This window comes from Pyricularia grisea (genome assembly GCF_004355905.1).
Source record: "Pyricularia grisea strain NI907 chromosome Unknown Pyricularia_grisea_NI907_Scaffold_2, whole genome shotgun sequence".
In the NCBI taxonomy this organism is placed as follows: domain Eukaryota; kingdom Fungi; phylum Ascomycota; class Sordariomycetes; order Magnaporthales; family Pyriculariaceae; genus Pyricularia; species Pyricularia grisea.
The window spans coordinates 6,642,056-6,661,374 of record NW_022156717.1 but is presented as its reverse complement, the minus strand read 5'-3'; the positions used below and the strand labels follow the sequence as shown (position 1 = coordinate 6,661,374).

Below are 19,319 nucleotides of genomic sequence, written 5' to 3'. Positions count from 1 at the left end.
AGTTAAATGTCTAATGAATCATTCAACCCATATTCTGAGACGACCCTGCATCCTTGACTGTTTGACTGCACAAGGCAACCCGGGAAAAGGATTTAGACGACGCGAAGATGGCTTTTTTACCCGATACTTCAGATCTGGGATTTTACCGTAGGAGTCCGAAATCCACTTGCTCCTTTGGTCGCGGTTAAGAGTGTAACACGTGCACGCTACCCTGTTGAAGGTGTTCCGTCGCTTGTTAGAAGATGAGAAAAGTATGAAAGAAAAATGGAAGCAGGAAGGAAGGGATTGTTTCGGAAGAAGACACCTTCGCTTTAGTGGGCGCATATAATTATACGACTTTGAGAATCGTGTATAGAGTTCAGACTTGGCGTGTTTTGGTTACGACTTCGTACATCCTTTAGAACTCGTATCTTACAGTATAGCATCATGTCGCTCAATAAATACACAGAAGTATTTCGTCTCACGCCCGGACGGGCCAAACAGCCCACATTAAGGTATTGACTCTAACGTGCTACTGACTTGAACTCCACACGAGCTAGTCTAGGTACAAGAAACAAGGTCTAGGTATGAAAACTGAAGACGAATAAAAAAGAAAAAAGAAAAAAAAAAGCCGACACACCCCGCTGCTTAGCAGCTGGCGCTAACAACACTTATTAATCGGCCATGATCTAAATTGTAAATCACTTTGCCGGTGGCATCTTCACCGAGGATCTTCTGCGAGCGCGCATCTCCATCTCGTTTTTAATCTCAGCGACCACGTCGTCAACTTCACGCTCCGGATCCCCACTGACACCCATGACAGGCATCCGATTAACACTGTCTGTGCTGGATGTTCTCTGTAGGGCAGCCCTGCCTTCTCCCTTGCCAGCGACCTTGGCGTTCCTCTCTTCAATCTTCTTCCGAAGCATCTTCTTGCCGGGCGATGCAAAGAATGCCATTCCTGCCGCCGTACCCACGATGGCGTAATAGTACACGCGTGACCAGACAAGAATCGAGGGGCCCATGCGAAGGAGCAGGAATGGCGTGGTCGCAAAGGTAAAGGTTAGTTGCGTGGCAAAGAAAGAGGCTATATCGTAGAATCGCTTGTTTGGCAGCGGCTTCTGCGTGGCTGGGTCCATGAAGAAGGGTCGGAAATAGCGGCGGCAGTCTGGGAGATATTAAGCACGGTCAGCAATCCACCTACACCTACTTGCACGCATGTGGAACATATCCAACTTACTCTTCGCCACGGTTTGGATAAAGCTGGCCAGCACGAAACTGAGATAGTAGCCTGGGTAAAACCCGTGCCACACCGCGCTGGTAACAAACGTGGCCATGCTGGCTCGGAATCCGGGCTTTTTGCCTCTAGGAGTTACCCTCAGATATACGTAGTTACGTAGCCACATGTTCGTCTTGATGTTCCAGTTCTCCAAGTATGCACGAGTGTTTTGTGCCAATTCAACTCCCAGGGGGTTGATATTCTGCACCCGGGTCCACGAAACCTTGCCAGTCACGGGGTCGACGCCGTTGTAACCCAGCCCTGCAAGAATACAGGAGCCTTCGCTGAGCGACCAAGCCCCGTAATACTTGCAGCGAGCGGTGAAGTTGAACATGTGCAGGATGAAGATGCGCCGCGGGAAGGAATAGCGCATGTACTCGGGCCCCGTAAGAAAATCGGCATAGTAATATGACGATAGATTGAGGAAGGTCAGAATCCACGCCAGCCCAGTCAGCATCTTGAGAATGGCCGGCGTGGCGGAACGCGGAATCTTGCGCTTCTTACGTGTGGGCGCCTTCTTCAGCGGGTCGGTGCTGGCAGGCACGTCGAACATGGAGGTATCGAGCCAGCGGCGGTATTCGGCGTAGTCGAAGGCCGGGCCGATCAGTAAGCTCGGGAAGAACAAGACATAGCCAGCATAGTCAAGGAGTGATGGTAACTCGCGGATCACGCGGTCGCGCTGGAAGGCTGAAAGCTGATCATCGGGCAAGAGTCCGTCTGCTACGTTCCAGCAGAAGGCAGTAAGTTTCATGACCATGACCATCTGGCAGCCCGTGATGTCCATCGCATTATCGGTGCTCTCTGCAAGGAGCTGGCGGTTCAGCTGGTTTGCCGACATATGGCCCATCAAGAAGACGAAGGCGATCCATGGCATATAAGGGCTGCTGCGCAGGTACTTGGCAAGGGCGTAGGCTCCTGCCGAGGATATGAAGATTGTTCGGAGACCGTTCCATAGGTCGAAGAGGCCAACGAGGTAGAAGAGCGCGAAACTGTGCGGCGGAGAACATAACAGTTAGCTTGGTTGTGGTCATATCATAGCTGATCGGGTGCTGACGAGTTGTTGCCCCTCCCTTAGCCACGGTGAACAAATGCACCCGCCGTTCTTCACTCACCCTATGCTAACAAGGTTCTTGAGCTGGGGTTTGGAGTCTGGCACCCGCTTGAGGAGTCCAGCAAGGGGATATGATAATAGAAAGGAGGTTATGAGCTTCACTGCGAAGGAACAATTCGGATCAAAGTCAGCACAGACGCAAATATTGCCGCATTGCAAAGGAAGGGTCCAATGCGCCAGCGTGGTGGCTTGGGGCTGGGAGAAACTGCTTACAGTCATCGGGAGAAGACCCTATCTTGCCCGATAGGTAGACGAACGCTGTAGCGAGCAAGATGATATGATCAGTTTAACAGGAAACTTTTACAATTATCACACGGCAACATAGCACATACGCGTGTTGATGAATGGGAGCATCTTGAAACTGAATCAGCGTCCGCCAACCGCTGGCAGCGTCTTGCAGAAGGGGATTGTGCAGGAAGCTGGGAAGTGGTTCAATGTAAAGAACAGAGTGACACTTTTCACTCCATTTTTGCTTTATGCTCGTCGAAGAAAATAGTTTTCTGGGTGTCCGGATGTTTTCAAGACTAAGGTTTGCGTCTAAAGTGTTGGTAAATTGCAATGGTGCAATTGTTATTTGTGCTGAAGATATGGAACTTTTTTTTTTCTCTCCTGTGAACCGCCGAGGTGGGCTCAACAGTCGCTTTTGGTGAGCTAGTTGTGACCTCTTTGACGTCATGTGCTCCCTGTTGGACAAAATGCTGCCCCTGACAGAGCCGAGGCACAAGCCCCTTTCCACGTGCTCAGCAAAGAATCATTTGACATAAAAAAAAGCCCAAGTTAATGTATAGCTATCAATACGTACTAAACAATATCAGAGTCTCATGTGATGTTGTTTTTAAGCCCGACAGTTGACGAACAAAACATTTTAACATGGCAATGGCCAGAAGACCGAGTTCAGGGTAAGTTGGATGAGGGGCATGCACTTGGTTGCACAAGTAAATTCTGGCCCAACCGAAGCCAAAACGTGCGGGGCAAGCGCTCTTGGTTCGTTCGTCGCATGTCAGCGTCCCAAATCAGTTGACGGCTCACAGATGCATTGGTTTACCCACCTACCCAAAGTGCCTTGCCTGCAGTACCTGGTAGGTGAATACCTGTACCTAGGTAAGGTAGGTAAGAACTTACCTCCCATGCTCTGATTTAATGCTGGTCTAGCTCAAGGCACATGTATAAACGCCGGTACGACATGGTTCTCAGGAAGACACTTCATGAAAGAAGAGGCTCAATGTGCCGTGCTGACGCCCAACAGACTTCCGCATTGGGGGTACGATGTCCCACGCGTAGATGTAGCCATTTCAGGCACACAGGGGATGCAAACTGTCCTTCTCTGGACGTTACATTTTCTCTGTTTCTTTTTTTCCTCTCCCCTACATGATGTCATTTTGCCGTACAGGCGCATTCCCGGGCAGGACCTTACAGATGCAGATGCGTACCTTTGCGATAGACGCCCGATTGAAGATTTCTGGCAATGGACACAAAGGCAGCACTCACAAATGAGGGAGCACCCTCAGAGGCAGGTAGTGTGGGAAACACAATCAATTCAGCCTCGGCAAAGCCGATGAAACTTCAATTACCAGCAAGCTGTGACCCGCCACCGCCTCAAGGTCCAACTAAGGAGCTTGTTTGGATTGTGAGCCACCTAACCTCACCCTAGGGTGAACAAATGATATAAACATGTCTTTCCATCGAAACAACTACTTATCAGGATCAATCTATGTGTGTCTAGGTGTTCGGGGGCACCGGCCACATGGGCCGATCGCTCGTCAAATGCGCACTTTCGCACGGCGACAGCGTTACCACCGTCGGGAGGAGGTTTGAGACCACTCCCGAGGATATGGTGCAACAACACGAAAGATGTATGGGAGCGTTATGTGACGTGCGCATCCGCGAAACCGTTGAACGCGTTGTCGAGAGGACAATCGAACGATTTGGCCGGGTGGACGTCATCGCTAACTGCTCCGGTTACGGTGTCATTGGGGCCTGCGAGGACCAGGATGAACATGAAATTCGCAATCAGTTCGAGACTAACTTCATGGGAACGCTCCACATAATCCAGGCCAGTTTGCCTTACTTTCGCCAGCAGGCTGCTGGTCGATATTTGATATTTAGCTCTACTGCCGGTGCCCTGGGTGTCCCGGGGTTGGGCCCCTACTGCTCAACCAAATATGCCGTCGAGGGCCTGATCGAAGCCATGCTCTACGAGATTGACTCATTCAATTTGAAAGCCACATTGGTCGAGCCGGGCCTCGTGAGGCGCGATGAGCCGGACTCACAGACAAATCCGCTTCCTACCTGGGGTCATTTCCTGATCCGTCCGGCTAGCGATCCGTATCTGGATCCCACATCACCAGCGCTTCATGCGATGCGCATGGTGCAGTGGCTCGGAGACAGGCAGCCCACGAGCGCCGTAAAGTGCGCCGAACTGGTTTGGCAACTAGGCCACTGTTCATACCCACCACTGCGGCTCCTCCTTGGAAACTACGCGATCGAGAGTATTCGCGACCGCTTACGGTCGGTGACGGAGGAGCTCGAGGACTGGAAGCATCTTAATTTCCCAGCACCACCTGACGCTCCGGACACGCAAGAGAATGACCAAGAAAAGTACGAAAGGACTGAAACGGATAAGGATGGTGGTGAGAAAGCCGGAGGGTGTATGGAAGAGAAGATGGAGGATGCCGTGGAGGATCGACTCGATGTGATGGACGAGGAGATGGGAGAATTCCCTGGTTAGTCTAAGTCCGCGAAGGCTCAGCCAAAGAAGAAAAGAAGTCATGCAAATATTCCTCTAACATATTTCCCATATCGTAAAATTCCGAGATAGATCTACACTAAATATTGGCACGGTATCAGTGGGTGGAATATCAATGTGCAAATGTGCTGATCAATTATACGCATTGAGGGTGAGCCCCTCGAATATAATCATGGTTCATGCTATTCTTCCCCGATAATTGCGGTGTGTTTGTTGGCCTCTTGAAAAGTGCCATAGTCAGACAGGTATGTATCACTTTATCAATCAATGTATTCAATTGGTGTTACCCCTTTCCAGATCCGACCGACCCCCTTTTTTGCACAGCCGATACAAGCGAAGACGAGATTTCTTTGGTTCCACAGATTTCTTCTCCCGTCCCCACAGGCTTGGTGCTGGTTGGCTGCCAATAATTATGAACACCCACTAGAGAGCAAGCTATGGGAACAGTGCGTCCCAGCGCCAGGCTTTGGAACGCCTGCCTTATGTACCGACCAGGGTGTCATCTCGCTGCAACCCTGGCAAGTGGGCAATTTCGTAATTTGACACCCGCCGTTTAAATCTTATTACCTGTACCGCCGGATTTCGCACGTTGGCTGTTGTCTTCCCATACTGACGCGTCTCTTTGATTCACCAGCACAGAATTTCTCGACATTGAGACCTGGCACATCGACAAGTCTTCCTTAGACTACACGAGTGACTTCAAGTCCCCAATATCCAGCCTCAAAAGCGACAAATATCGACTGCATTGTCTCAAGCCTTCTGCCGTAGCGTCCCCTGACGCTACAGCATCCTGCTCATCCTTATCGAGTGCCAATCTGGCCTAAGCCTCCACGGCTTTCGATCTCGGGACTTTTTTTTATCGTGATTTTTCATCCGCCGCCGGCTCTTTAGTCCTTGACAACAACACCTGGAACCCAAAGGCTCTTTGATTTCCGCGCATCCGCGATAACCTCCTACACAATGGCGGACAAGAAGAACGAAGATTTCGTCGTCAGGATGCCTGATTCGGGCACCGTTGAGAAGGAGCCCTTTTTGGCCCGATCGCCACCTGCTAGGGCCCGTACTGGCAGCGGCGGTGGTTTTGGTGACAGCTTCTCGCTCGCCAAGGTCGCCAACAACCCTCCGGTTTCGATCCTGGCCTACTGCCTTTCCTCGATCAGCATGACTGTTGTCAACAAATACGTCGTCTCGGGAAGTGAATGGAACCTGAACTTCTTCTACCTCGCCGTCCAGGTATGATACCGACTCGAATCGTCTCTGTTACTCCCAGCAATACTGACAAGCAGATTTAGGCCATTGTGTGCATTATCGCCATTATGTTCTGCAAGCAAATCGGTGTCATCACCAACTTGGCACCCTTTGATAGCGTCAAGGCGAAGAAGTGTAAGTTTTATCTGACCATCTTCCGGGGATGCGATTCAACCTCATCTTCGAGTCTTATCTAACTGAAACCTGGTTCGCCGTAGGGTTTCCCATCTCTCTGCTTCTCGTCGGTATGATCTACACCAGTACCAAGGCACTTCAATTCCTCTCGGTTCCTGTCTACACCATCTTCAAGAACTTGACCATAATTGCCATTGCCTATGGTGAGGTCCTCTGGTTTGGAGGCAGCGTCAGCCCCTTGGCTTTGGTCTCGTTTGGCTTGATGGTTCTCAGCTCCGTAGTTGCTGCTTGGGCCGACATTCAGAGCGCCATCCACGGTGGCTCGCACCCCGCTGAGGCTTCTACAGCCATCTCAACTCTCAACGCCGGCTACGCTTGGATGGGCATGAACGTCTTTTGCAGCGCCGCTTACGTTCTGGGCATGCGAAAAGTCATTCACAAGATGAACTTCAAGGACTGGGACTGTAAGTGCCACTCCAGCTCTTCCCCTCTCCAAATTTTGACTATATCGACTAACTTTGTGCTAGCCATGTTCTACAACAACCTGCTCACCATCCCGGTGCTCATTGTCTGCTCCCTCATCGCCGAGGACTGGTCATCTGCCAACTTGGCCAGGAACTTTCCTGTCGAGTCCCGCAACTCTCTCTTCATTGGCATGATCTACTCTGGTTTGGGCGCTATTTTTATCTCGTACTGCTCGGCCTGGTGCATCCGTGTGACGACCTCGACGACATACTCCATGGTTGGCGCTCTCAACAAGCTCCCGATTGCTATCAGCGGTCTTATCTTCTTCTCAGCCCCCGTCACCTTTGGTTCCGTTTCGGCTATTGCCATCGGCTTCATCAGCGGTATCGTCTACGCGTGGGCCAAGGCCAGGCAATCTTCTCAGGCCAAGAGCGCGCTGCCAACACAGCAGCCCGTCATGAGCGCGAGTTCCCAGAGCAACAAGGACGCTTCGAACTCTTGAAAAAACGACTATTGCACGATGTTTGCGGCGTTTTTGCCCCGTGGAATAATTTGCTGTCTCGTTGCACCGCTGAGGACTGCGGTCCGTGGTCTGCAATTCAAATAAGAATCCCGCATTCAGCGTTGGGAAAGTTGGCCTTGTTGTTACTTCATTTCTCATTTGTCATTTCGTGTAAATCAAGCTCCATTTTGTCTTGAACTCTTTTTAATCGTCGTTTATTTTGTCCATTTGTCATAGAGGTCATTCGGCGCGCGCGCAACGGTCTGCCGACGGAGATGGCAGAAGCAAACACTGGGCACAGCACAGACCTGCAAGACTCCAGAAAGACTTGCGAACGGACACATGAAGCTTCTTGGGTTGGCGTTCTGGTTTGAAAGAAGGAAGGAAAGCCGTGCACCTGCATTATTATACACGGGCAGCAGGCCGGCAGGCATATGGCCGTATAGAAGATCAGATGATGAGATGAAAATGTACACGTCAAAGTAGCGAAGATAGCTGATCACTATCGAATGCCTATTGAACCTTAGGTACAAAAGCCATTAATATTATCCCCTTGTATCACAGGCTCCTCTTTTGTGATGTAATACGAATGATAAAGATCAAGCTCGAGCTGTGTTTCAGCTAATTTGCACCGAGCATTCAGTGAGCATCTAACGAACACGAAATGTTATGTACTTTGCTTGGGGACCTAGGTAGGTACCTAGGTTGGCTTAGGAGTGAAGGCGCTGGACGTTGTCAAACTGACACATATGCCCCGCCCTTTTCCCAAACCAAAGGTACCGTTGCGGTAGCTTGGTTGCCAAGTAATTCATTCCCTTGAACTCTCTTCTCACACATGGCAATGAATTGGATGCTTATTGATTTACGTCTGTCGCTTTGTCCTGTTGCATCGTCTTGTTGTCAAACTGAAATTCTTTTGGGAGGAAGTCAATGCGGCACAGCATCGCCATGAGTTGCAGATAGTCACGCCGGTTCCGTCCAAACAAGCACGAAGACATCGCGATCAGCGCGGAAAGGTGGTTCGCCCAAAAAAAATGTATCACCTAGCTAAAGGGCTGTACATGCTTGCGACCAGCAAGGAAGGTGAGCGATACCGCCCCTCTTACCCCCAAAAGCTCCCTCACGCCAATGCGCCCATTTCGACAAACAAAGCCCATTTCTTTTTGCTAATGAGACATCCCAAAAAAACCATAAATCATCTCTTTTGAATACAGAATACTCGGTGATATTACTCGGGCTCGACAATGCGGGCAAGACTACGTTCCACGAGCAGGTCAAGAACCTCTTCAACCCGGGTGGCGATGCGCCCTCCTCGGCCAAGCCGATAAAGACGGTGCCCACGGTGGGCCAGAACGTGTCGACCATCACGCTGCCCGACATGTACATGAAGATTTGGGACGTGGGTGGGCAGCACAGCCTGCGCAAGCTGTGGCAGAGCTACTACACCAGCTGCCACGCCATAGTCTTCATCATCGACAGCACCGACATCGGAGACGGGATCCTCAAGGCCGACAACGGTGAGGCGCACAACGCCGCGGGCGCCGCCGGGGATGGGAGTGGAGGTGGCAGTGGTGGCGGCGGCGGCGGCGGAATGACTGCCGAGGAGATCGCGGCGGCCGCCGCCGGGGACATGAACGGGAGGTTGGAGGAGTGCCGCCTGGTTCTCGAAGATGTGCTGCAGAGCGAGGACACGGAGGGCGTCCCGCTGCTCGTGCTGGCCAACAAGCAAGACAGGGAGGATTGTGTCGAGGTCGTCAGGATCAAGGAGGGTCTGGTCAAGAGGGTGTTTGAGGGCGAAAAGGCCAACAGCATCCGCGACTCGCGCGTTCTACCCGTCTCGGCCATGAAGGGCACCGGGGTCAAGGAGGCCGTGGACTGGTTGAGGTCGAGGGTGAAGCTCAACAAGGAGAGCAGGCCGCCTGTCATGAGGTGACAGCAGCTCTCACAGGTGCTTAGGAGCTTGTTACGGTGCGCTTATGGTGGTGTGGTTGGCTGGTAGGCCCCGAGTCTGAGTGTGCAGTCTGTTGCCTTGGCTGGTTTCCTACTTTTGTTACGATTTTATGAATTCCAGGAACGGCGTCATTATGCCATAGCATTTGGCTGGGGTATCATCGGTTTTGTCTTTTGTTTTCTTCTTTGGTTTTCTATTTCTCTTTGGGCGTCTTCTATATGCAAAAACACCCTCAAGTTCACCTCTCGTTCTCTGCCGACAACTCCGCCAAAAGTCCGCCCTTGTCCCTCTTCTTTGCGTCCTCTGCAAGTTTGTCGTCCAAGAGCTTGGAGAACTCCTTGGCCTTGATCAAGGCTACCGCGTTGCACTGCAGCAGCATGACAGCCTCGATGGCGGTCCCTCCCAGCTTTGCGATCTGGCAAATCTCGCCGTGACGGTTCAGGCTGATGGTGCAGGAGCTCACGCGGACTTGCTCCTCCAGCCAATTGGCGTCGACGACAAACATGTCGCCCAGGTCGCCGAAGAAGCTGAAGGTGACGCAAAAGGGCGAGTGCAGCCAGCTCAGCGGCACGGGTTCCCTCTCGGCGGGTGTGTACACGGTCACGACCTCGCCCTCGATGCTCGTGTCCGGTTTCCTGAAGTGGCGCAGGGCGGCGACCACGGCGAGGCAGGAGGCGTCGATCAGGTTGCCGTCGTGGGACTCGGCATGCACGTCCACCCGGACGGACCAGCACTTTTGGCCCGCCACCAGGCATAGGGACTCGGTGTCGAGCGCGTTGGATCGCCGGATCGTCTTCTCGAGCAGTCGGGAGAGGAGGACTTCGGTCTCGGTCGGTCGGTTCACCTCGAAAGCGGGGGATGCCATTGGACTGAGCTCTGTGACGATGTTGAAGACGCCATCAAAGGGACGGTCGGTATATGGTATTGTGACTTCGGCTGAAGCTTTTGCGACAATTCTACGGGATAGATTATCAGTATCGAGCACTTTTGTGGTAACGCCAACTTTTTGCATTGTCCAGAAAGATGTAACTTTATATAGATTAGATATACCTTGTTTTGCCAAATTCAACCTCAACGAGTCCATATTCGTCACCAAAAGACAGCTTTATGGGCCGGTATTGGTCTATATCACGCCCGTCAAGTCGGAGATTCTGCTGAAGCGCTTCAAGCAGGAACGCCTTTTCGTTCAGGGAAGGTTCTGCTTCGCGCGGCATGTTTTTTTTTGGTGAATTATATGTGAATTACTGAGGATAACTTGATGCGAAAAAGCGCGGGCTTGGAATAATTCCTACTTGCCACAGGTCTGGTACTTGTCACAAATCAAATCAAGAAATACATGCGGAAATCTACTGACTTTTGCGCCGGACAGGAGCTTCTTGGTCGACGAACAATGTATTCTATGGATGTAGAAGTGGGGGGTTGAATACCAGGTTTGTGCCGGGCGGTGACAGGGATTATTTCGATTTCCACTGCGAAAGATGCAGTCGCGCGAAGGCGCGACAACGTCCGTGCCGCCGCCGTTTTGTATCTAGTGTACCTACCTTACCAACCTTAGGTCCCTTGACTACCTTATGTACAAAACCATCAATCATCTTAACATAGATTTGATTGCTACGTCCAACATCAATCAGCACTTTCTTCATAAAACTGTTTTCCGCCAACAAACTTGCCACATCGATACGCACGGAAACATCAAGACATCATGACTACAGCACACAGACCTACCTTTGATCCTGCAAAAGGCAAAGAGGCCCTCCGCGGCCCAGCCTATCACCAGCGCCTACTCCCCGCCCACACACAACTCAAGTACCGCAAGCGAGGCCAAGGTGGTGCCGCCGATGCCGACGGCGCCGTCGACCTGCGCGCCGAGCTGCTCGCGGCAGAAGCTGCGCACGCCTCCAAGTCCGGCAAGACCAGTGCCAGCATCGCGGCGCCTCCATCACGCCACAGTCCAGCACCGGGCTCGGACGACGAAGGCGCAGCACGGCAAAAGCGACCGCTGGAGATCACGGCAGACGGGGAGGAGGATCCCGAGGCGAAGCGGAGGCGGATCCTAGCAGAGACCAGAGAGCTGGACGCGGACGATTCGGGTGGCAGCTCCGAGGAGGAGGATGACGACGATGACGATAGTGATGGCGACAGCGATGATTCGGATGACGAGGATGCGGAGCTCGCGCGGGAGTTGGAGAAGATACGGCGGGAAAGGGCGGAGAAGCGCGAGCGGGAGGAGAGGGAGAAGGCGGCGGCTGCCGAGGAGGAGCGAGAGAGGGATATCGCGCTGGGTAACCCGCTGCTCAACAAGCCGGACTTTAACATCAAGCGCAGGTGGGACGACGACGTGGTCTTCAAAAACCAAGCACGTGGGACGGAAGACAAGGGCAAGAGGAAGGAGTTTATCAACGTAAGTTATCGGCTTTTCGATCCTGGATCTAGCGATGTTCTCTGTTACATTATACTGACTGTTTTCTTTCACAGGACCTTCTCCGCTCCGACTTCCATAAACGTTTCATGGGCAAGTATGTGAGATAATGGAAGAGCAAGTAATCTTTCAGGAGCTTAGGGATGATGATATGAAGATCACAGTCTCTGAGCTATCCGGAACGTGTGGCCTAGAATTAAAGCTTGATAAAACAGCGATCAACTTTGGCGAAGAAGACTGTGGTTACTGCAAATTGACATTTGGAATCACTATGCGGAGTTATTTTTTTTCTTTTCTTTTTGGCGAGGACAGGTATGACGATGTCTTGTAATATTCTTGATGGTGTAATGTTGCTCAATGATCTAGCTTAAGATGTATGCCAAGGACAATAACAGCAGATTAGCGGTTGGTTTTAGCGGACAAGCCGGGATGCCCTCCTTGTGTGAAGGGTTGATATTAGTTCCCGTTATGTACACGGAATGAGGTGATCCACAGCTTTACAGGGGTGGGTGGTTGGGTCAATTCTCATTAAGTAAACTCCGATTGCTCCAGGTTACCTACTCTTCCACCTCCATACCGTGAAAGTTTGGACTGTTGGTACTCCACCATCAGGAAACAGAGCACAATTTCAAAACACGACTGAAGCCGAAACATAATTATATTCTCATCTAGAAACTCGCAGAGAGGTTTGGTTTTTAAGCTATCAGGATGCAAGCAGCTGTGATCAGTCAACACCCATATTTCCCCGAGGACGCGTACATCCCGGACTTTGTACCAAACGACAAATCTTTGACCGATCTTGTACTTCCCTTTGCAGGCACAATCACCTGTGTTCTGGCAGCATCAGTCATACTTTCGAAACGTATCAATCCGGGTATATGTTTGACTGACTTGTGTCAAATCTGTTGGTTTGTTCTCAGTGAGTGTCAAGACTATCGCATCCCGAATAAGTGACATTCTTGGGTCTTATTAGATTGTAGCTAACCTATTGGTGCTGAATCAGGTGGATATTTGCATGTATTCTTCGAGGGTAGGCCGCACATATAAACTACGACTTCATATTAGAAACGGCCAAGCCATCTGACTGGCTTATTTTTACATAACTTAGGTTATCTGATTCTTAATTACGAGCGCGTTGCGAGTTCCAATGAGCTGTTTGCTCAGCTCTGGAAAGAGTACTCGCTTAGTGACTCGAGATACCTCACAGCCAATACGTTTGTGATTAGTATTGAGACTATCACGGTGGTATGTAAATCTGCCGTACTGACTTGCATTAATTACCCTTTCGTGGCTATATGTATTACTTCAAATTGTTTCGACTGACAGTGGAGTAACGAAATCCTCGATGTCAGTTGTTTTGGGGACCATGCTGTATTGCTACTGCATTCTGCATTACCACAAGGCGAAACCTGCGGTACCCACTCTCAATTATAGTGTGTATGGCTCACCTATATGGGGTGACGCTCTACTACGCGACAAGCTTCGCAGATATGCAAATGAAGGGGGTCGCGCACAGCAGGCCCGAGTTTCTGTACTTTTGGGTGTACTTTGTTGGCATGAATCTGCCTTGGGCAATCGTTCCATTGGGTAAGCATTTAATGCATCATTATTTTCATTTGCTCATAGCAAAGGCTGACAGCTCGTAATCACGAAGTTATCCTTGGCGCATCTATTAGGAAGATATGTTGGGCCCTTGATCTGGCAGATCGAACGGACCGCACCCAAGCCAACAAGAAGAACCAATAAATTGCCAACAATTGCTCAAAGTTTGACTTCATGACCGCTTTCAAGATTGCGGAGGAATTGGACAATCCTGTCACACATCCATTCTTGCGCATCAGGGTCTCTGACGGTGTGAGAGGCACCTGGTATCAGCCCAGATAGCTCACTGATCACTCCGGCTGGAGCTAGCTTCTTCCAACGGCCAAGGAGAGCCTCTATATCAATGGATTTGGGTACATGCTCGTCTTCGCCGGATGGCAGTACCAGTGCAGGCTTCCGGAAGTTGGCCCAGAATGAGGTGATCTTGTCGTCTGTGAGGTCTGATGAGAAGAAGTCGTCGTCGCCACTTTTCAGGGAAACGGGTGTTAGACAAATAGCTAAAACTGGAGTAGGATGGGAGAACAGGCTCACCCGGGGCTTAAAAGCGAATGAAGTCGATATGCCGTGAGTGGAGCTCCAAAAACCTCAGATACTGGGTTGTCTCGCGGCATCATTTCATTTTCTTTACCAGCCCGAATAAGCTCCGAAGCCTGGGAAATAATTTGGTCAAGCTGCTTCTTGGCGATCAATGGACCGAACGCTTCCCTGTCGGAAACGGTGCCCTGCATTATGAAGCCATCCACAGGGGCACTGTTATGCTTGCCGTAGTTGGTGTACTCCATGCAGTCCTGATATGACACTCAGCACGTCAGCAAAGCGAACCATCATCCATTGAAATTTCAAATCCCAATATAGAAGCGGGCTTCAGACCTGCGTCCCCGTAGAATGTCCCATCAGAACAATTTTTTCCCTGCCAATGCCACGAAGATATTGAACAAGGGCAGAGATCTCAGCTACGTCATCGCTGAGACGTTTGGTTCCGAAGCCGTCGAAGGCGCTGGACAGGCGAACTTCAAATACCGAGTAATTCAAGGCAGTTTCCCTTTCTAGCCGTTGTGAAATCGTCCGCACATATCTGAGAGTGTGCGGACCATCACCAAGGCCACCGATGCAAATCAGGGCGTTCTTGGCTGTAGATGAGCCCGATTCGTATGCACATTGCCTCGGTACGGGCGATTTGAAGGGGTGTACCAGGACTGGGAACGGTGTAGACATGGTTGCTTGGGTATCTGGTATTATGTTACAGAGTTTTGAAAGACTTTCACTCGACAGAAATGTAATGTCAAGTTATCAGGTCAATTTTAAGCCTCGGAAATTCCCATGATTTGCAAACACAGTTAATCTTCCAGCGGTACAAACTGCCGTTATTACCCTATATTACAGCGTCACCAAGGCATTGTGGGTGTCGAAAGCGGGGCTCCGCTGCAGCCAAGCGCTAGACTTTAGCGCAATCATTCGCCAGACAATGCAAAGTTGCGCTTCGAAGCATAAACACATCCCAAAGTTATAAAATCTTGCCTGGCAAAAACGAATATCACAGCAAGCACCTGCTGCGACGGCTTCCCAGACAATGTATTGAGGGCTGGAAGTCTTTTGGTTTTTTTGCCATGGAGCAACCGTTGTTCCGCAACTCGTCCTCGGCGCGGACTGAGTTGTTTGCCAAGGTTGGTAGGCCCCATCGCCAGTCTTTTCACAACTCGCCAATCCTTCTGACATGTCATCATCCGATAGCTTAAACCATGTTGTGTGGAGATCAGCAAGCTTGTGATGCGCCCACCCGCGGCACCATCGCAAAACAACCAGTTGCTCCAGTTGACGGATCAAGTCTACTCCATCCTCAATGGCCAGATCAGCTATGACGCCTCGGCTGTGGATGCAAAGATTGCGGAATATGTTTTCTTCCCACTTTCGTTCATCTTCAAGAATAAGGAAGACCACTCCGCACGAGTGCTCGAGAACGCCATCAAGTGTCTGCGCATGCTGATTCAGTATGGCTGGCGATCTACCATCTCTACGAGTCTGGCTCAACAACTACTCATCCTTCTCACCTTCATCATCGCCGGCGTCCCTGGCCAGCAGAGGACTGCACCTCCGCCAGAAGAGACAGTCCTGGAGTGCTACAGATCTCTTGCTGTCTTGATTAGAGAGGCATGTCAGTCAAGCTCCGCTTCGGAATCCCTGGTGGACTCTAGTGGACTACCAAGTTTAGGCCACACCGTGACTGTCATTCTGGATGGCACCATAGATGGGACGACTGCGGATATCCAGCTCGCAGCACTAGATGCCCTGAGGGCTCTCTTTGTCTCGATGAAGGACCGTTCTGCTCTTGCATCCTTCCTACCAGGCAGTGTCTCGACTTTATCTAAACTTCTATCGCCACCTGCGTCACTTAAGCTCCAGAAACGTGTACTCTGTTACGGAATAAGAGTCTTTGGGGATGTCCTGACCAGAGTCTTGGGTGACATACATAATAGAGATGCGCTGAGACAGCTCACCTCAGACACGACGGAAGAAGAAAAAGATGACGAACTATCTGGAAAGGAGCTGTCTGCATCTTGGCTAAAAGCCACATCCGCTCAAGTCAGAATGGCGCTTGCCATGGTACTCAAGCTGCGTTCCCACGAGTCGGATGATGTTCGCGAGGCCGTTGAGAGGCTTTCTCTATGCCTCTTAGATGAGTGCCATGCGTCTTTGGCCGACTGCACGGTATTCCTCGTCGAGACAGCGATTGTTACCTGGAAAGAAGAAAAGGATTCAGCCGATCTGTTGGGTGGTCCAAAGCATACCGCTTTGAGCATTCGTGACTCTGCGCTGCCACAAAGCGCAGCTGTTCAAACTACGTTGCAGGATCTGGCCATGATATATCCAGAACTCCAAGATGCTATCAAGACCGTGGTGCATAACATGATAACTAGTATGCCCAGAATCATGCAAACTTCAGACGAAAGAATTAAGCAGCAGTCTATATTTGCACTCTCTCAAGGGCAGCGAATGGTGAAAGTCCTACACATTGACTCGTCCCTGTTGCACGAAGCACTATCTTCGTCTCTGAGAGACAGTATTGTGGCTTTGACTTCAAGCAAAAAACATCTGAACGTGGTGGCCGACGCTGAATTCGGAGGGGAGATGAGTGTGAACTCCACAGACTTGGTTGCAAGGCCCGGTGAAACTCGAACATTCAAACCCATCATGCTAGCGCATGGGAGTCAAGCAGGTACGCGCGATGCCTTCCTCAGGATGGTTGCCGGTATTGGCTCGCCATCCCAACAGGCAGAGCTCGCTACCGACATGATAAGTCTAGCAAGAGATTTGTCAGGAATAGATCAGGTCACAGCCCTATGGCTAGCATTCGAACTACTGAAAGTAGCACTAGCCAAGAATGAGCAGGACGAGCAGTTCTTTGATTTTTCCGGCGCCATGTCAACAAGCGAGCCCACGGAAGTATTTCAAGAGCTTTATCAGTTTTCCGTCTTGATATTGACATCACATACTGACAGTCTCGAGGTTGACTGGAGGCTGGAGGCGATAGCTATCGAGGTTACAACTTTTGCCGCCTCTCAGATGGGGGTTTCATTCAGGCCAGAGCTCATTGATACTCTCTACCCTATAGCAACATTTCTGGGCTCACAAAACACCCAGCTAAGGCTTCATGCGATGACCGCCCTTGGCTTGATTGCTTCAGCGTGTGGATATCAGGATGTGTCAGAATTGATTGTTGACAATGCCGACTACATGGTCAACTCGGTATCTCTCCGCCTGACTTCAATGGATATTACCCCAGCGTCACTCCAAGTACTGAGGATGATGGTCAGACTCACGGGGCCGAGACTGCTACCTTTTCTAGACGACACGGTAGCCGCCATTTTTGCCGCTCTTGAAAATTATCATGGGTATCCTGCCTTTGTCGAGCGACTGTTTTCTGTGCTCTCAGAGGTGGTGCAGCAGGGCGTCAAGTCTGACGTGCTCCTACTTGAATCGACAGAAGCCAGAACTGTCGATCACAGGAAAAGACCAATTACAATAGCAACCATCAAGGACATTGAGTCTGAAGTCAAAGAGAGAATGGCAAAGAAGCAGAAAAGGAGAATGGAGAAAGATGATATTCTTCCTGGCGCCAGAGTTAAACATCCTCAGAAGCCGTGGGCTTCTGAAGCAAAAGAACTTTTAGATGAAAGGGAGAGGAAGATGAACGCCGATGATGATGAGGGAGCAGAAGACACAGGGCCAGGCGGTGAGATTGAGAAACCAAAGCCGGTCCGTACGCCCACATATGAACTGCTGTCACGAGTTACGACCTTGACACAATATTATTTGACATCACCAACTCCGACTTTGCGAAAATCGTTACTGGATCTTCTCTCTACAATAACTTCGTCCATGGCCTTGGATGAGGATGCATTTCTGCCCATGGTCAACTCTCTCTGGCCAGTCGTGATATCGCGCCTTCACGACGGGGAGCCATTTGTTGTGGCTGCAGCTCTCAGAGCAATCGCGGCGCTTGCACAAGGGGCTGGAGACTTTTTGGCCTCGAGGATCAAGACCGAATGGTGGGACTTTATGTACAGGTGGTGCCTGAAGGCAAAACAAGATTCCAAGGCTGTTTCTATAGGAAATGGTGGTAGAAGTGGCAAAGGTAACAATTCTATCCCTTCTCACTCCGGTCGGAATGTGGGCAGACTTAACATGGCCTTGGTTGGTAATGAAGTGGTGCTACCACACCGTGGACAAGGTGGCAGTAAAACTGGCACCGGCGGTGTTGATCTCGAAAAGTATTCAAACAGTGGGTTAGGAAGGTTTGCGCAGGCAGCACAAGTATGGGAAGCCACTGTCGATATGCTCGTTGCACTGGTCTCATTTGTCAGGCTGGATGACGAGATGTTTGACCAAATTTTAGAACTTCTCGCCGACGAGCTCGACAGAAATTCAGATGCCCGCGCAGCGCTCGAGGTGGTTAATGCGGATGCGGTTTGGCTGGCCAGGTTGGAACGTGGCTCGTTGGCACAAGATCTCAGTGTACCACCAGTCATGGACGGAATCAGGTTCGCTACTTGGGCCTAAGCGAGCTTGGGGATGGATAACTGCAGATCTAGTCATTGGCTACAGGAGACCCCCTCGGGGCCACGACCATTCGAAATGGATTCATCGCCTTTTCCTACTCAGCCTGAACCTGCTTCCAATCAACTGCTGACTGTGCCGCTAAACGATCATGATATTGATTGATACGACGTCGCAAACTCGGACCGTGCATGAGTAAGCGGGGATTGGGAAGTATTCTCTGCGGGTTCTGTGCACCTGCATACTTCTAGAACCCTTCGCCGAGCGAGTTTCAAGCTTTGCATTGGTGGATTGATGGGGGGTTGAGGACACCGACGACGGATTTGTATAAAACAAAATACGTGCCTTTGAGGTGATTCGAAGCAGTCAGTATACGTGTTTGATTTTGTGTACCATGTAAGCACGTAAATGGCTCAATCTGCGATTTTATCCTGCGCCATGGTTCAATTCGAATTGGAATCCAAATTCACAAAGACGCATGCCCGTCTGCGGTCAGCTCCGCTACCTATTCTTGGCGTGGCAAGCTTTCCAAGAAATCCCAAGATATGGCTAAGATAGCACAAGCTTTCGCCCAGCTCGCATGAATTCCCACTTCCGAGACTGACAAGGTGCGCGCTTATTTTCATCTTTATGTCAGCCTGTCATCCCATGATATATAAAAAGCTATATTTCGGGGTTTTTCTTTTCTTTTACTTTATTTTTATTTTATTTTTTTATTTTTTTTATCAACCACAGTAAAGAGAAACACAACGACTAGCCCTTGTACACAAATGTCGCAAACGACAAACATGGTCATTTTGTTTGGTATCCATCGGTCCCACGTTGAT

General features: G+C 50.5%; 9 protein-coding genes across 9 annotated transcripts; 6 read left to right on the top strand and 3 right to left on the bottom strand.

Moving 5' to 3' along the window:
* Positions 1 to 465: 465 nt before the first annotated feature.
* On the bottom strand, positions 466 to 2,939 carry PgNI_04550 (uncharacterized protein). The gene is made up of 5 exons (XM_031124595.1): positions 2,702 to 2,939; positions 2,583 to 2,627; positions 2,371 to 2,470; positions 1,220 to 2,247; positions 466 to 1,147 (listed from the first exon to the last, which is right to left on the bottom strand). Exons 1-5 carry the CDS (start codon positions 2,721 to 2,723, stop codon positions 681 to 683), a joined length of 1,662 nt encoding a protein of 553 aa, XP_030983417.1. The 5' UTR covers positions 2,724 to 2,939; the 3' UTR covers positions 466 to 680.
* A 662-nt stretch (positions 2,940 to 3,601) lies between these two features.
* Positions 3,602 to 5,256, top strand: PgNI_04549 (uncharacterized protein). The gene is made up of 2 exons (XM_031124594.1): positions 3,602 to 3,996; positions 4,093 to 5,256. The coding sequence occupies exons 1-2, from the start codon at positions 3,835 to 3,837 to the stop codon at positions 5,095 to 5,097; spliced, it is 1,167 nt and encodes a 388-aa protein (XP_030985643.1). The 5' UTR covers positions 3,602 to 3,834; the 3' UTR covers positions 5,098 to 5,256.
* A 373-nt stretch (positions 5,257 to 5,629) lies between these two features.
* PgNI_04548 (uncharacterized protein) lies at positions 5,630 to 8,016 on the top strand. Its single transcript, XM_031124593.1, has 4 exons — positions 5,630 to 6,348; positions 6,408 to 6,498; positions 6,582 to 6,962; positions 7,026 to 8,016. Exons 1-4 carry the CDS (start codon positions 6,076 to 6,078, stop codon positions 7,463 to 7,465), a joined length of 1,185 nt encoding a protein of 394 aa, XP_030985642.1. The 5' UTR covers positions 5,630 to 6,075; the 3' UTR covers positions 7,466 to 8,016.
* Positions 8,017 to 8,270: 254 nt separating this feature from the next.
* On the top strand, positions 8,271 to 10,486 carry PgNI_04547 (uncharacterized protein). The gene is made up of 2 exons (XM_031124592.1): positions 8,271 to 8,548; positions 8,680 to 10,486. The coding sequence occupies exons 1-2, from the start codon at positions 8,500 to 8,502 to the stop codon at positions 9,396 to 9,398; spliced, it is 768 nt and encodes a 255-aa protein (XP_030983638.1). The 5' UTR covers positions 8,271 to 8,499; the 3' UTR covers positions 9,399 to 10,486.
* PgNI_04546 (uncharacterized protein) lies at positions 9,655 to 10,630 on the bottom strand (the record flags this gene model as incomplete). Its single annotated transcript, XM_031124591.1, has 2 exons — positions 9,655 to 10,372; positions 10,467 to 10,630. 2 exons carry the CDS (start codon positions 10,628 to 10,630, stop codon positions 9,655 to 9,657), a joined length of 882 nt encoding a protein of 293 aa, XP_030983637.1.
* A 312-nt stretch (positions 10,631 to 10,942) lies between these two features.
* PgNI_04545 (uncharacterized protein) lies at positions 10,943 to 12,256 on the top strand. The gene is made up of 2 exons (XM_031124590.1): positions 10,943 to 11,817; positions 11,892 to 12,256. Exons 1-2 carry the CDS (start codon positions 11,119 to 11,121, stop codon positions 11,943 to 11,945), a joined length of 753 nt encoding a protein of 250 aa, XP_030983640.1. The 5' UTR covers positions 10,943 to 11,118; the 3' UTR covers positions 11,946 to 12,256.
* Positions 12,257 to 12,543: 287 nt separating this feature from the next.
* Positions 12,544 to 13,581, top strand: PgNI_04544 (uncharacterized protein; the record flags this gene model as incomplete). Its single annotated transcript, XM_031124589.1, has 4 exons — positions 12,544 to 12,709; positions 12,944 to 13,080; positions 13,188 to 13,422; positions 13,475 to 13,581. The coding sequence occupies 4 exons, from the start codon at positions 12,544 to 12,546 to the stop codon at positions 13,579 to 13,581; spliced, it is 645 nt and encodes a 214-aa protein (XP_030983639.1).
* PgNI_04543 (uncharacterized protein) lies at positions 13,421 to 14,736 on the bottom strand. The gene is made up of 3 exons (XM_031124588.1): positions 14,308 to 14,736; positions 13,969 to 14,225; positions 13,421 to 13,903 (listed from the first exon to the last, which is right to left on the bottom strand). Exons 1-3 carry the CDS (start codon positions 14,650 to 14,652, stop codon positions 13,597 to 13,599), a joined length of 909 nt encoding a protein of 302 aa, XP_030983634.1. The 5' UTR covers positions 14,653 to 14,736; the 3' UTR covers positions 13,421 to 13,596.
* A 209-nt stretch (positions 14,737 to 14,945) lies between these two features.
* PgNI_04542 (uncharacterized protein) lies at positions 14,946 to 18,495 on the top strand (the record flags this gene model as incomplete). The annotated part of the gene is made up of 2 exons (XM_031124587.1): positions 14,946 to 15,101; positions 15,169 to 18,495. The coding sequence occupies exons 1-2, from the start codon at positions 15,045 to 15,047 to the stop codon at positions 18,493 to 18,495; spliced, it is 3,384 nt and encodes a 1,127-aa protein (XP_030983633.1). The 5' UTR covers positions 14,946 to 15,044.
* Positions 18,496 to 19,319: the final 824 nt, after the last annotated feature.